Raw genomic sequence first — 15,093 nt, 5'->3', positions numbered from 1 at the left:
TACTAGGCTGCATGCCCTCAACATGGGGGGTTGGGTGCTCTGGGGCAGGGGGGCACACTGCAGCCCCCCCACCCCAGAGCACCCTGTCCCCATGTTGATAAGGACAGGGCCTCTTCCCGACAACCCTGGCCGTTGGTTGTCGGGGTCTGCAGGCGAAGAGGCGTTGTGTCAACAACGGGAGAAGGCAGAAGAAGAGAAGAAGACGTCACAGAAGAGCGTGATGGCTCACGAAGATTCACGAGTGTACTGCGCTCGCTATATGCGGGCGCAGTATTCAAAGTCGTGGCGGGAAACGAGCGGGAGGACGCCGCCGAAGGACGCCGGACCCGCCGAAGATGGACACCGGACCCGCCGAAGATGGACACCGGACCCGCCGAAGATGGACGCCCGACCCGCCGAAGATGGACGCCCGACCCGCCGAAGATGGACGCCCGACCCGCCGAAGAGGACACCCGACGAGGCCGCAGAAGGACGCCGGACCCGACGAGGCCGCAGATGGACGCCGCGCAAGACATCAAAACTGTAAGTACAAAACAACAAAAAATCTTTTTTTCCCACAGGATTGGGGGCCACTTTGGGGGTGCGCGGTATACGCCAGAGCGCGTTATACCGCGATAAATACGGTAAAGCATGCTAGAAAAAATGTAAAAAGGCAGCATGGATTTATAATAAGCCCACTATACAGATTATAATCTGACTGTAATGCCGCGTACACACGATCGGTTCGTCTGATGAAAACGGTCTGATGGACCGTTTTCATCAGACAAACCGATCGTGTGTGGGCCCCATCAGTTTTTTTCCCATCGGTGAAAAAATGTAGAACCTGTTTTAAAATTATCTGATGGTTAAAAAACGATAGAAAAAAACGATCGTCTGTGGGGAAATCCATCAGTTAAAAATCAACGCATGCTCAGAATCAAGTCGACGCATGCTCGGAAGCATTGAACTTAATTTTTCTCAGCACGTCATTGTGTTTTACGTTACCGCGTTCTAACACGATCGTTTTTTTAACTGATGGTGCGTAGGCAAGACTGATGAAAGTCAGCTTTATCGGATATCTGATGAAAAAATCCATCAGACCGTTTTCATCGGCTGAACCGATCGTGTGTACAGGGCATAACAGTCTCTGTAAAACAATTTTAGATTTACCAAAGCTATCTAATATGAGAATCATCCTAAACTATCCAATTAATGTGTATCCAGTCAGGCAGGCTCCTGTACCACATTGATCATATCTAAAGGAGATTGTACAGTCGAATTGTGTTTAATAAGTTATAGTCATAGATATTGTTGACAAAAAAATGGATGGATGGATATAGATATGGATTTAGTGTATTTGAAATGTGTTCAAGCTTTTTTCACAGTTCTCCTGAGATACTTAATGTACAAATTAAAATGTATTGATTTGGAAAATAAATTATGTAAATGAAAGACTGGAGTCCAGAGAGTTGTGATCAATGATTCATTCTCTGAGGCCCCGTACTCACGACCAAACATGTCTGCTGAAACTGGTCCGCGGACCAGTTTCAGCGGACATGTTCGATCGTGTGTAGGCAGTAACGGACAGGATTCCAGCAAACATTCGTCGGCCAGACCGTTTTCCAACGAACAACTGTTTCCTGGTCTTGCTTTAAAACAGTCTGCTGAAATCGTGTCCGTCAGACATGTTCGGTCGTCTGTACACAAAAGCAGCGTACAAAAACCCTGCGCATGCTCAGTCCAAATGAGGAGACGGGAGCGCTCGTTCAGGTAAAACTCGCGTTTGTTTGGGATATGGCACATTCGTCATTAGAAACCTTTTATTCTAGCAAGAGAACAATGTCTTAAAAAGGCGCACTAAACCACAGTTTCTTGCCTCGTTTTATTAATTCTTCTCTTGCTAGAATAACCCCGTTCTCTTGCTGATGCAATTTCAATAGAGTTGTCCCATACTGAAATGTCACATTTCTTGCTTGTGATGTAATCCTTTAATAAGGTTTTCTATGCCAGACGTGTGTTTTTGTTGGTGGTCCTCCATAATTTATTGTAGTCATTTTTGTAAAGGAATGTGCATCTTTTTATTTTTTTTTGTTGTTTCTAGTTATGTCACCATTTTCTTTTATTTTTTTTTTACATGTTTATTTTTTTTTTATTAAATTTTTTTTTTTTTTGTGTTTCATTTGAGAATATTGAACCATGTTGGCACACCAAATGTCCCCTCCCCCCCAAGGAGTGTGTCCTTTGTAAATGACCCATTGTATATTTATTAAAGGTTTGCTGCCTAATAATCCCCACAGTATAACAAACAATAGACATGTTTTCAAATGAAAGCAAAAAGCCTTTTATTTAGGCAAATGTCATCACAAAAAATAAACAGAACGGCAGCACTAGAATAGATAGCAAACTATATGCAAACTTGCATTTCCAACATGGTGAAGGATAAACTTCCAAGCCTCAGGAGCCAAACCCAAAAATATGAAGCAGCAGCACAGAAACAAAGGAACCCAAACTGTGGTAGTCCAAACAATATGTCCTTTGTGTGGAAGGAAATGGAAGGCAGAGAATCAACGTTTCCTCCTCTTTCCAGCCTTCCCTCCAGGCAGCCTTCCAGCGGATCTTACACGGGCTCTTGCAGGTGGGGTCGATGTGGCAGCAGGAGGATGGTGTTCCGCAAGCCGGGCCGGGTCACATAGCCCAGTGTCTGGGGTCAGCAGGCCCTTCTGCATCCACCAAAGGACCTGGTTCATCAGGGCCTTTGCCAGTCTTCTCTGGTCCTCCTCCCCTTCATTCAAATCGTGTGCCAAGGAGGCACTGAAGGCCTCTGTGGGGTTGAGGGGGGCCCTCATGATGGCGCTTGCCTCCTGTATCATGCGGAGGCTTGCCTCCTCCACAGGCCTCAACTGCCTCCTTCGGCCTGATGGCCTCACCTGGGGGGGAGAAGACTGGCTGGTGGTGCTTCTCCTGGCCGGGGGGACCTGCTGCAGGCCACTGGGCCCAGCCTCCTCCTGGCTGCCACTGACCCCGGCCTCCTCCTGGCTGCCACTGACCCCGGCCTCCTCCTGGCTGACAGACACGTGAGGATCTGCCACCTCCTGGCTGATCTCTTCTTCCTGTGTGCAAAAAAAAGGACATTTTTTACAATTTCGCTAAATAAAACCACACTCATTTTCATGTTTTTCGTTTAGTATTTTATGTTCATTATTACTTGAATAGACTCTACTTCTGACCCCTGCAGTTGTCATCCCTGACACCTATTTGTCTGTACACCTTTTTTTGTGCTTTTTCCCAGCTTGGCTTTTCTTTTACAATATCAAATCATTAATCCACCAATAATTATTTAGGTCAGAAATATAGAGGAATCGAAGGGTGGCAGATCTGCATCTCTGTCAGCCAGGCCCTCTTTCTCCGACTCTGCAGGGCTGTGGTCATCTGGGGAATGTCCGCTGGAAGGTAGCATGGAGGAAAGGTTGGAAGCAAGACTAGACATCGTTTTCCTGCCTTCCATTTCGTCCCGCAAAAAAGCCATCTGTTTGTAATACCACAGTTTGGGTTCCTTTGCTTGTGTTGCTGCTGCTCCCGATTTTTTGCTTTTATTAGCTTTGTATGCTCTTCTGTATGTGCTTCTCAGGTTGGCAAGTTTATCCTTCACCATGTTGGCAGTGCATCCTGGCACCCATGTTTGCATATAGTTTGCTAACTCCTCTAGTGCTGCCGTTCGTACATCTTTATTACAATATAAAGAGTGTTTGGAATTCCACAGGATGGGCGTGTCCTGATATTTTTGTAGTAAGGCCTCTATAGCTTCCTTTGTTTGTAGTTGGTCCATTTCCCGTTGTGAAATATGATATTTCTTTTTGAGTCTAGATTCGCAAAACATAAACCAAAGAAAAATAGATATTCAAAAGGATCAGCGTTGACCTTGATATAATATGTGTCTTCAAATTTATTACCTATATATAATTACCAACACAGTCTCTCTTGTTTAAACAATGATTGGCAGCTCGGCCGCATTGGTTGTACCAAACATTGATTTGCTAGATGCAGAGCCATTCTTTTTTTTTAAATCAGAAAAGGTTTTATTAAGAGAGAAGAACCATACAATTTTACAAGCACATCCGTTACATTGTGCAGCATAAAAAACACTGGATACAGGCTGCATCCTAACACATATCTTTCTACTCGTACACAAGGGTACTAAACAATATATGCTGTATCCAAACTAAGTTGTTAACATTGTCATGCCTAGCGCTGTACATATCACATCCAATTCTGTTCTCCCTCCCTTCCTCAACTCAGGGAAACTTATTGAGGAGAAACAAGGTATCTAAAAAAAAAAAAAAAAAGAGAGAAAAAGAAAAAGAAAAAAAAAAAAGGGGGGGAGAGAAAAAAAAAAAAAAAATAAGAAGGGGGGGGGGGGGAAGTTTCACAGCTCATATACAGGGCAGACGTTCCGGCAGAGAACCCTATCAGCGGTACAAGAGGGATGTGGTAACTGCATTGCTATCACCCGCCACCACCTAAAACACACAAAGACCGGTCTCACTGTCACTGGGGATATTCATTGCATAAGCCCACCCTATCATATATATCTCTTACCCCACAAGAGGGTCACCTCCTCACCTCAGCAGTCTGTCCATCACTAGATCGACCGGTGACAGCCCGGGGGCATCCAACCAAGGTGCCCACAGTCTGTCGAACTTCCCCGGCCGACCCCTATGCTGATATATAAATTTTTCCAAGCGAATGGTGTCTCCCATTTGGGCGATCCATTCCCTCATCGTCGGTGGCTCAGTAGCCTTCCAATGTCTCAGAATGAGTTTGCGGGCCTGAAACAGGGCTCTGGTTATGGCCTGTTTGGAATTATCGTCCATGGGGATGTCATCCAAAATACCCAGTAGACATGGCTTCGGGTCCGTAGGTACGTTGGTCTGAAATACTCTATTGACTGTAGCTAAAACCCCTGTCCAGTATGGGTGTAACTTGGGGCACCTCAAAAACTTGTCAATGAGGTACAGCATTGTTCACATCTCTATTTTGTGAGGTGTCCAAAAGCATTTGGACACCAAAATAACATTGTGGTACCCCATAGACAGAATAGCTTAAAAAGGGAGCAACCAACAGCCCAAACCCCCATCCCATGTGTCTACATTTTCTAGGCCTCTGCTGATCCCATTTTTAATTTCCTTACCTTCCTGTCTCTCGCTCCTCGTTTCTCACGCTCGCCTAATTACCGCGTAAGATGCGTAATCACGGCGTGCACCTTTTAAACACTCCGCGTATTTATTAAACCCCGCCCTCGTCACCTTTGCTAGGCCCCTAATCAATGTGTTTAGGAAATATGGCGTTAACTGTGTATGTTCTGGATGCGCTCGAAGATTCTCCGCGTAACCTACGTAAACACGTTGTTTGCATTCTCTACACTCCGCGTATGTATTAAACGCTGCCCTCTTCTCCGCCCATGGCGTAACAATTCATCTTTTCCCCGCCCATAATCTCTGTGGGAAAGGAAAGATGGCGATGTCACACGAGCGGGCACGATGCTCTCATGCCACAAGTGAAGGGACAGAGGCAGGGACGTCCCGATCAAGGCAAAGAAGATACAAAGCCACTAATATGCGGTTCCAGGAAATGGTGGAGTTAGTTTCCATCATGCGGAGGAAGGACTATGATGGTGAATTAGGGCCATACAAGACCCCTAACCGCCGAAAGGCACATATTATGGACAAGGTGGCGAGGAGAATGCAGAGGATGTTTGGGATCACCAGGTCCAAGGAACAGCTGAGGAAACGCTGGTCAGACTTAAAATTGAGGGAGCCACTTCAGATGAAGAAGATACTTAAAATTCTGCGTAAAAGTAAGTAAATATATTTTGGGGTTGGGGGGGGTTGATAGTCTGCAATAATGTGTTGCCATGTATATTTCACCATCTGCCTCCTTGGCCTGCTTGTAATTTTAAAGACATGTTGTCATTTATTTTTTATGACATAAATAACTACATATTTACAAATAGTGTTCTTAGTAAACCACGTAACATCACATAGTTTCTCAGAAAGGCTCGGTTATTCCAGGAACAACACACCTGGACATGGCTCACTGGCCAAAAACTTTGTTTGTAAACATTGTGTAAAAGCTAGTTAGAAAAAATAGAATGAGGAGAATGGGAAAGGCAAACAGGATACATTCTAAAAACAGTGGTACTAAAGCAGATGTTTTCACATCTGCAATGCAGAGCACCTGTGTCTCCCCAAATCAAAAATGGGTTTTGGTAGGGTCTCCCAGAAATACAGTTTAGGGGGGACATCCATGTGTGTCACTTTGCTAAAAAGGGGCAGGATCAGAGCTTGCCATAGAAGTAATTCAAAAATGTAGGTTTGGTGAAAGATAAAAGTAAATAAATGAAAGCCTCTTCTAAGCAATGTGTGCGATTTATGCTCTCCAATATCTGTGTGCTGATGAGTATACATTTTTTTGGTTGTTATTTAAGGGGAAAGAAGTCGCCAGCATTTGGAGGAGGCAGAGAGGGCCAGACAAGGCCAAAATCTTCCATCTCGACATGTGGAGGAGGAGGAGGATGTGGAAGGAGAAGAGGATGTGGAAGGAGAAGAGGATGTGGAAGGAGAAGAGGATGTGGAAGGAGGAGAGGATGTGGAAGGAGAAGAGGATGTGGAAGGAGAGGAGGAAGGAAGAAAGGAGGAAGGAAGAGAGGAGGAAGAAGTAATTTTGGACTTAGAATTTATAGCAGATGAAGTGCAAGTGGCGGAAGAACAATTTGGCGAATTGAAAGAAGGTGGATTGATGGATGAAGGAGGAGTCAAAGATGATGGGGAAGTGGTGGAAGAAGGAGGAGTGATAGAAGATGATGGGGAGGTGGTGGAAGAAGGAGGAGTGATAGAAGATGTCGAAGAGGTGGAAAGGAGAAGCCCATCAGGTCAGTGTCACCCTAGCTTGATTTAAAAAAACATATGTAGATAGGCCTCATCAAATATAAAATTTTTGAATGCCCATTTTTTTCTTTTTTAGGGGAGGAGGATGGTGTGTCAATATTTTCACGTGCAAGTGCTGCTATAATTATTCAACAGGTAATGGAGTGCAGCACTGAAATGCACAATATGCGTGAAAGGATGGTTGTCATGGAACAGAATGTAACAAATGTCCTTTTGGAATGCAGCACGGAAATGGACAATATGCGGCAAAGAATGATGGTCATCGAATCTAATTTAAAAAATATTATTGACATGATGGGCCGTGTCAAAGACTGAAACACCCCCCGCCCATCCCCCGCCCCCACAAACATTTTTACTGTTTTAATAATGAATACGCCAAAATTTGAAGATACACACACAGTGTGCCAACATGTGCTATCTGCCATCACAGAATATCTAGTGTGTGTGCTTTGTGGGTCCAACCCCCTCCTCCACCCTCAAGTAGTTGAGAGGAAGGGTTTGCTCCCACAAAACACAGACATTGATCACCCATGATGTCAGATAGCACATGTGGCCATTTGTCTGTTGAACCAATGACATTTGGCGAGTTTGCACTGAATGTGTGTATCTTCAAATTTTGGCGTGTTCCAGTGTGAAAGCACACCATGACTGACTGCTGTTGTGAATTTTTATATTTTTATAAGTTTTAAGTTCTTTTTTTTGTCCATGTTGTACATTTTTGGATAATAAAAAGTTTAGACCATAAAGAATAAACACCCAAAAAAATGAAATATATATATATATATAGAATTATAAATCTCTCTAATCACTGAATTTAGTGAAGTCGAGATTTGACTCCTAAATCACCCCAACAAATATTCGTAGTTAAAAACACACAAAAAAATGCAAAAAAAAAAAAAAACTTTTTGAAAAAAATATAGGTTTTTGGGCCTAAAAAATATGCCGAGAAGAAAAAATACAAAGGCGGTAAACACCCCACCAAAAATATTCTATATATATATATATATTTGTAAACAATAAATCGAACTATATTTGATAAACAAAACTGTGAACTTGTTAAAAAATGTATATTCTTGATAATATTTTTTGTTTAATTACCTGAAAAAAAAATACACAAAGTCCAAAAAATATTGTAGACTCCTAAGTACAAAATCAGGGAGTAATGAAAAAAATATAAAATAATTTTTGTGGTCATGAACAAGCAAAAATTAAAACACTTGACCTCAAAATTTACTAATGGAGTTGCTTCTTATTTCTAGACTCAATACCCTGTTTGTAGATGAGTGAATACTGTGCAAAATGTGGTTATTTACTAAAAGTGGAGAAATCAATTATGCACTAAAATTGCAGAAGTTAGTTAGAGAACCAGGAAGACAGATAAAAAGAGAAAAAGCATTAATGACAAACAACTGTATAAAGTCCAATGGTCTAACTATTTATTATTTGTGAGAATATTCCTTTCTTTGGGGGCCGAATTAGAAAGAAATATGATCTGGCATAGCAATGGCCCCCCGACCCATGAAGTACTCAACATATTTGTCGCGTACCTCACGAGCTGATTGGGGGGCCAAGCCAGCGTGACCAGTGTCCAGCCCGGGAAGGGGATCTGAGGGTAGTCTTGCCTCAGAACCGATGTCGGGTAGGTACGTCTGGGAGTGCCTGCGTAAAAAGTTGTGCAAAATGCAGCAGGCAAATACAACGGTGTCCAATTTATATTCCGCCAGATGTATCGATGTCCTGAACAGGCGGAACCGGTTGGTGAGTATCCCAAAGGCATTCTCGACTACCCTCCGAGCCCTGGCCAACCGAAAATTAAACACACTCCTCTCTGAGGTGAGGGTCCTCTGGGGAAAAGGCCGCATGAGGTGAGGACCAAGCCCGAAAGCCTCGTCCGCTAGGAACACAAACGGAAGTCCTTCCACATTCTCTTCATCTGGTGGCAATGCCAGACCACCAGCTTGGAGACGATCATAGAAATCAGTCCGTGCGAACACTCCCCCATCAGACATCCGGCCATTCTTCCCCACGTCCACATATAGAAACTCATACTGTGCCGACACCACCGCCATCAACACAATACTATGATAACCCTTGTAATTATAATAGTAGGACCCCGAGTGGGGTGGGGGCACAATGCGGACGTGTTTCCCATCTATTGCTCCACCGCAGTTTGGAAAATCCCACCGCTGGGCAAATTGGGAAGCCACAGACTGCCATTCCTGTGGTGTGGAGGGTAGCTGTGGGGACAAACAAAAAAAGAGATTTAGTACTTTGGCACAAAAACATCCTACAAGCATCCTTGTGAAACTTCACAGTATTAAAATTGCATTTGAAAAATGTGCATGGAGAATTTGGGAAATGAAATATATATAGGGCCACTTAATTAAGAGACTCCACAGCCCTCTGATGGGGACTTTAAAAATTTGAAGGGGGGGACACAAAAACCAAAAAGTCGTGTTTTAAAAAATGGCAAGGTGGGTTTGTCCCTAGGATAGCATGCTGGACAGGTTAATATTGGGTAAGGGACAAATATGCAGGTAGGTCAAGAATAAAACATGTAAACCTTATATCAACATGCATAGGGAGAAAAGGGAACGTTAGTTAAACACACAGCATATCTGGGAATTTAAAAATAAAGTTAGTTGGCCACATTATTACAGCCAGGAAACTTACCTTAATATACTCCTCATGCAGAACTTTGATGATGGCAGCACACGTGTCCGGTATGATGACCCCAAGCGCCTGCGGAGAGATGCCTGTCGAGAACTTGAGGTCCTGCAGGCTCCTCCCAGTCGCCAGGTACCGCAACGTGGCAATAAGCCTCTGCTCGGCCGTGATGGCTTGGCGCATCACAGTGTCCTGCCTCGTGATATAGGGGGACAGAAGATCCAGCAGACTGTTGAATACGGGGTCCGTCATGCAGGGAAAATTCCTAAAGTCATTAGGATTATTCTCCTGGATTTCCCTAAGCAGAGGCATATGTGAGAACTGGTCACGCTGGCGCAACCAATTCTTGGTCCAGAAACGCCTCCGCCCCCTGTTTCTGGCCAAAGTACTGGAATAATGAACATATCCAGCAGCCATCCCATAAACAGCACCAACTCGCGAAAATTGACGCTGCTGCTCCATCATGGCTTCAAACCGGCCGGCTGGTCAGTCAAGAACACACTCCAACAGAAAGCACTCGCAAATCCAGCACTACCTGCGACGAACGCGTGACAAACAGATACGAACGCACAGGATGCAACTGCAAAAGCAGAAACAACCTGCTAGCCTATAGCCGAATGACAACTACGTTACCGCAAGCACACGCACTGAACCCGTGAATACACGCTGTCAAAGCCTGGAGACCGAGAAGCGCGAATCAGCTCTAACCAAACCTTCACTAACACGAGCAAACCCGTAACTAGCAAAAGAGGAACAGAGGGCGGCGCCATTAAGTTTGGTCTTCCCCTTTATAGTGACGTCGTACGTAGTTTACGTGCACGCGTTCCGGTACGACGGTAATTTGGTCCGCTGGTGTGTACAAGCCAGCGGAACCAAACAAAAATCAGCCTTGTACGCCGGAAACTGTCCGGCAGACAGTTTTCAGCGCACAGATCCGGTAGTGAGTACAAGGCCTGAAAGGTCTAACTATATACGGTTTTGTAGCCAGAGTTCAGTCTTGGGACCATTACATTTGAGCTTGTTTAGAAATGATACAGAGATCTGGAGAAACATTTTTTGTGTAATATATCTATGGTAGTTGCCTCTGATTTGCAAGTTGACACTGATTGATTCAATTATAAATGTTAAAAGTAAAAACGTGACTGGCGTTTAACATTAACTGCATCTAAAGCAAAAAATGTTTTAGCTGGAGTTTCACTTTAAAAGCTCTCAAACTGACATAACAGTTGTCCCCTGCTGTTGCCATGTAAATAATTACCGAATAGTAAATACAATTGGATTCTCTTAGAACTGCAGTTTAAATCAAATTAAATCATAGTGAATGTGTTACTGCATTTAAGGAATTCAGGTAGAACCGTAGGCATTTTTTTTGTTAATTTTGGATAGAGCAAGGGAGGGTTATAACCTCTGTCAGATTTTTTTTGCCATCTGTCATAGCCAAACAGGAAGTCAGAGGAAATCCCTGCAAATTACAGGAATTTTTTGGAGAGCCCCAGGTCACCAGAAGCATTGTCCACATTGGAATATTTCCCCTCTATTACTTTTCTGGGGACAACCCAAAATTTGTGATATTTTCTTTTTCTTTCAAACAGATAGGTTACATTTCCTAAACAGGGGCACAGAAAGCAATAAAAAGAATTACAAGAATTATAATCCCTCTGTACTGTATCAAAACTAAAAAAATATGTTTTTACCTTTAGTTATACTTTACACATGTGGGGGTTCTTTACCACGTAAGTTTACAGACTTCAAGGTCATTCAGATTAAAGGAAGGCGACTAAAATTCAATGTGGAAATATATAATTTTACATTTTGACCATAGATACACTTTCGTATTTTGATTCTATTACCATTTAATATGTAGTCTTTCACTATTTGCAAAGTTAATGCATAGGCCTTAAAACTTATGGTAATCTTCAAAAATTGTTTGCATATTCGATATACTGTGTAGCTGTGGGGAATCGATGGGAACAAAATTATATCTTTTGTAGAAATGCAAACAAGTTCTACAGTGCCTATCTGGATAACTGCTATGTGATCAGTGGAGTTCAGGTATTTGGAGAGTGGTTCTACAGCTAAATTGAAAAGCAGTAGAGATAATGGGCACCCCCTCCATGTACCTTTGTGTAAAATAAATTGAGATGACAGACAGCCTAGAGTGCTAATGCTGGCAGTTGGGGAATCATGCATGTTTTAAAAAGAACTGTGTTAGTCATCCACTGAATCCCAGTGCTTCCATAACTTGGAACAGCCGTTTTAGATTTATATTTTCAAAAGCCTTTTTAACATCTGAAGTGACTATGGCTATGTATTTTGACTGAAATGTTTTGGCATGTTCTATTAGTGGAAGCACCTTGCCTGAATAATTAATTATTTTATTTAAATATTTTCCTAATGTTAAAAAAATGACATAAAGAATGAAACTGGTAAGGTTTGAAGTAGTTTTAAATTATAAAAAGGTAAATCTAAATAAAATATAGAAGCGTATGGCAAGAATATTTATTTGATTGGTAAAAAGAATAGCAAGAATCTGTTTTTCCGTGAAAAGTACATTTTTTTACTTTAAAATATCTTTTATCAATCGAGGTTCCACCAGAAATTGCAAGGGGTCATTTGAGTAATGGCGGGCTGATTTCCCAACTGATGGTGCCTGCATAGTTCTGCCACCAAAGTCACTCAACAGGAGGCACTATGCTGACCACCAGTGTAACTGGGCATTCCTCTAACTGGTCAACAATGTAATGGAGCGCCTCTTCTACTGATCAGTAATATAAAGACAAAGTTTTCCTTTGATTTCCATAGTAAGGTAGCACTTCTATGCTAACCACAAATATACAGGGGCACTTTTTGAAGGACTCTATAATGTTTGCTTTCTGCTTACATAATATTTGCCATTATAATTGTTTTTTCGTTTCATGATTATTTCTAAAATTAAAGTTGTATTGTGGAAGGGGTTTTAAAAAAATTATCTGCTGTGGGTATCAAAAATGCTGACTATCTACAACTTGCGAATTACACTAATGTATCTTGAGCTGCAGATGTCATAATTTTTACAGAGAGTTCCCTGAGACCTGTAAATAATTTTTAGTGTTCCTCCATGGTAAAAATATTTTAAAAAGCTGCTTTTAAAGCTTAGCTGTATTTTTATTGTAAACTTTATGTTTGGCCTCTCTTCACCCTCCACATTAAAATTATCAAATATAACATAGGCCTCATATGCAGACAATGGGAACCCTAATTGCCTGTTTGGAACTCGCAATGTTTGTCTCCTTTTTTCCACCCGATTATGCAATTGTGCATGAACTAGGCACACAGGGAGAGAGTAATAGCTGTCCAATCTGCATTTTGCCATTTGTGTCTCAACTGACCATTATGCTCTAGGAACATAAAATGTTGCCAAGGGCCATGCAAATATGGTGTAGTGGAAACATAGCCTGTATTTAAGGTCTAACCTCTCCTTGAATTTTAAATCGTTTGTTAAAAATGTAATATTATAAATATTTTAATTACATAGATATTATTAAACTGTCTTTTTTTTATTGCAGGTATTTTATTTCACACAAACCAAACAAGACTTGGCAGCAGGTGTTTTGGTTTGCCATAAGCATTGCTATTAACAATGCTTACATCCTCTATAAAATGTCTGACGCCTACTATGTAAAAAGGTACAGCCGGGCTCAGTTTGGAGAGAGACTTGTGAGAGAGTTACTTGGATTGGAGGAAACTTCACCTCAAGATTGATCCCAAGCTTGTCTTAATATTCAGCCAATTTCCTTCAAAAAGGAACATGAAGCCACTACTCTGGATTGGTATTCAGGGATTTCACTCTCAAATATGCCAACCTACTAAATACTGCGATAAACCGAAGACTTTAAATTTGGACAAACTATTAAACATTGTTCAATGAGCTGTATGTCCCCCTTTTCTAATATTACCTGGAAATACATACATTTTAAATCATGAAATTCATAACTGGAGAGAAAATACAACATGAATGGCGTGCCATTGAAATTACACTCTTTTACATTAAGTCTATAGGTTTGGAACTCAAATTATGCCATTAGATTTAATTGTTTTCTATTTCATTTTGTTTAAAAATATAAACTATTAAAATGTTGATATTTTGATAGATTACATTTTCTTAAATGATAATTGGGACAAAAACAAACATACATTATTCCAGCCCAGTACAATACATGTCTGGATTAATATGTCCAAAGACATACCATGGAGCTAAGGTTATATATTAGTACTTCACACATTCTGAACTGCTGACTGCTAGATCAGTAGGCGTTACGTCCAAAGACAACCTGAGTCACTACTTGTTCCATTTCTACTTAGTTTAAATAATCTGCTTATTTTATTTTATATTATATACAGTATGGTGTTTACAAGAAAAACATGGTTATATAGTGGATATTATTATGAGCTTACATAAAGGTGGTTTCACAGTTATACTTATTAAGGAAGAATGTGCCAGCTTTCAGGGATAACACATTATATTTGGTGGTTTTATAATATGAATATGATATATCACAGATATTAGACTAGGTCATCCAATTAAGGGTGACCACAGTATGTGTATCAGCTTGACCTTGAATTCAAGTCAATCCATAATGCAAATGTATTGCTTTTTGGATACAATGGGCAGAATACGATCATTGAAGAAGTTATAGACAACAAAACACAATGTAAAGATAAAGAAATTTCCAATACAATAAAATTAGAATGAGGCAAATACCTAGGGCCAGATTCACAGTGCAGATACGCTGTCGTATCTCTGTTTCTATCTATGCGACTGATTCATAGAATCAGTTACGCATAGATAGCCATAAGATCCGACAGGTGTAATTGTTTTACACTGTCGGATCTTAAGATGCAATACCCCGGCCGCCGCTGGGGGGAGTTTGCGTCGTAAACCAGCGTCGGGTATGCAAATTAGGAGTTACGGCGATTCCCGATGGTTTTTCACGTTCGCTACGTCGCCGCTAGTCTAGTTTCCCGTCGCAAAGTTAGTCATTTTTTTTTGGTGCCTTAACTTTACACAGCAATCGTATTGCTGTATAAAGTATGGCCGTCGTTCCCGCGTCGAAATTTAAAAAATAACGTCGATTACGTAAGCCTTCCGGGAATACGGAATTACGCTACGCGCGTCGCCGTTCGAAAAAATGGCATCACCACGCGCAATGCACGGCGGGAGTTCGGAAACGGAGCTTGCGCGGTAGGTCCGGCGCGGGAGCGCGCCTAATTTAAATGGCACACGCCCATTTAAATTGGCCCGCCTTGCGCCGGCGTAGGTTTTCATCGCAAGTGCTTGGTGAATCAGGCACTTGCGATGAAAAATTGCGGCGGTGTAACATATCTACGATACGTTACGCCGCCGCTGCCCTACGTGAATCTGGCCCCTAATACCTAATCATTTTACAGTAACCACATTTTTGCAGTGATTTATAGAAAAATACTATTACATAGTATAGTTATGGGCAAATATATATGGGCAAAT

At 41.8% G+C, this 15,093-nt stretch overlaps 1 protein-coding gene across 1 annotated transcript in view; it reads left to right on the top strand.

The window, feature by feature from the left end:
* PGBD5 (piggyBac transposable element derived 5) overlaps positions 1 to 14,260 on the top strand; it is a 205,417-nt gene extending 191,157 nt beyond the window's left edge. Inside the window, exon 7 of the mRNA XM_040350678.1 lies at positions 13,136 to 14,260. Within this exon, the coding sequence (XP_040206612.1) occupies positions 13,136 to 13,331 (196 nt within the window). The 3' untranslated portion in view covers positions 13,332 to 14,260. The remainder of the gene's footprint in view (positions 1 to 13,135) is intronic.
* Positions 14,261 to 15,093: the final 833 nt, after the last annotated feature.

The sequence above is a fragment of the Rana temporaria genome, chromosome 4 (assembly GCF_905171775.1).
Source record: "Rana temporaria chromosome 4, aRanTem1.1, whole genome shotgun sequence".
Lineage (NCBI taxonomy): Eukaryota > Metazoa > Chordata > Amphibia > Anura > Ranidae > Rana > Rana temporaria.
The sequence above is the reverse complement of the archived record's forward strand: the minus strand, read 5'-3'. Positions and strand labels throughout refer to the sequence as shown.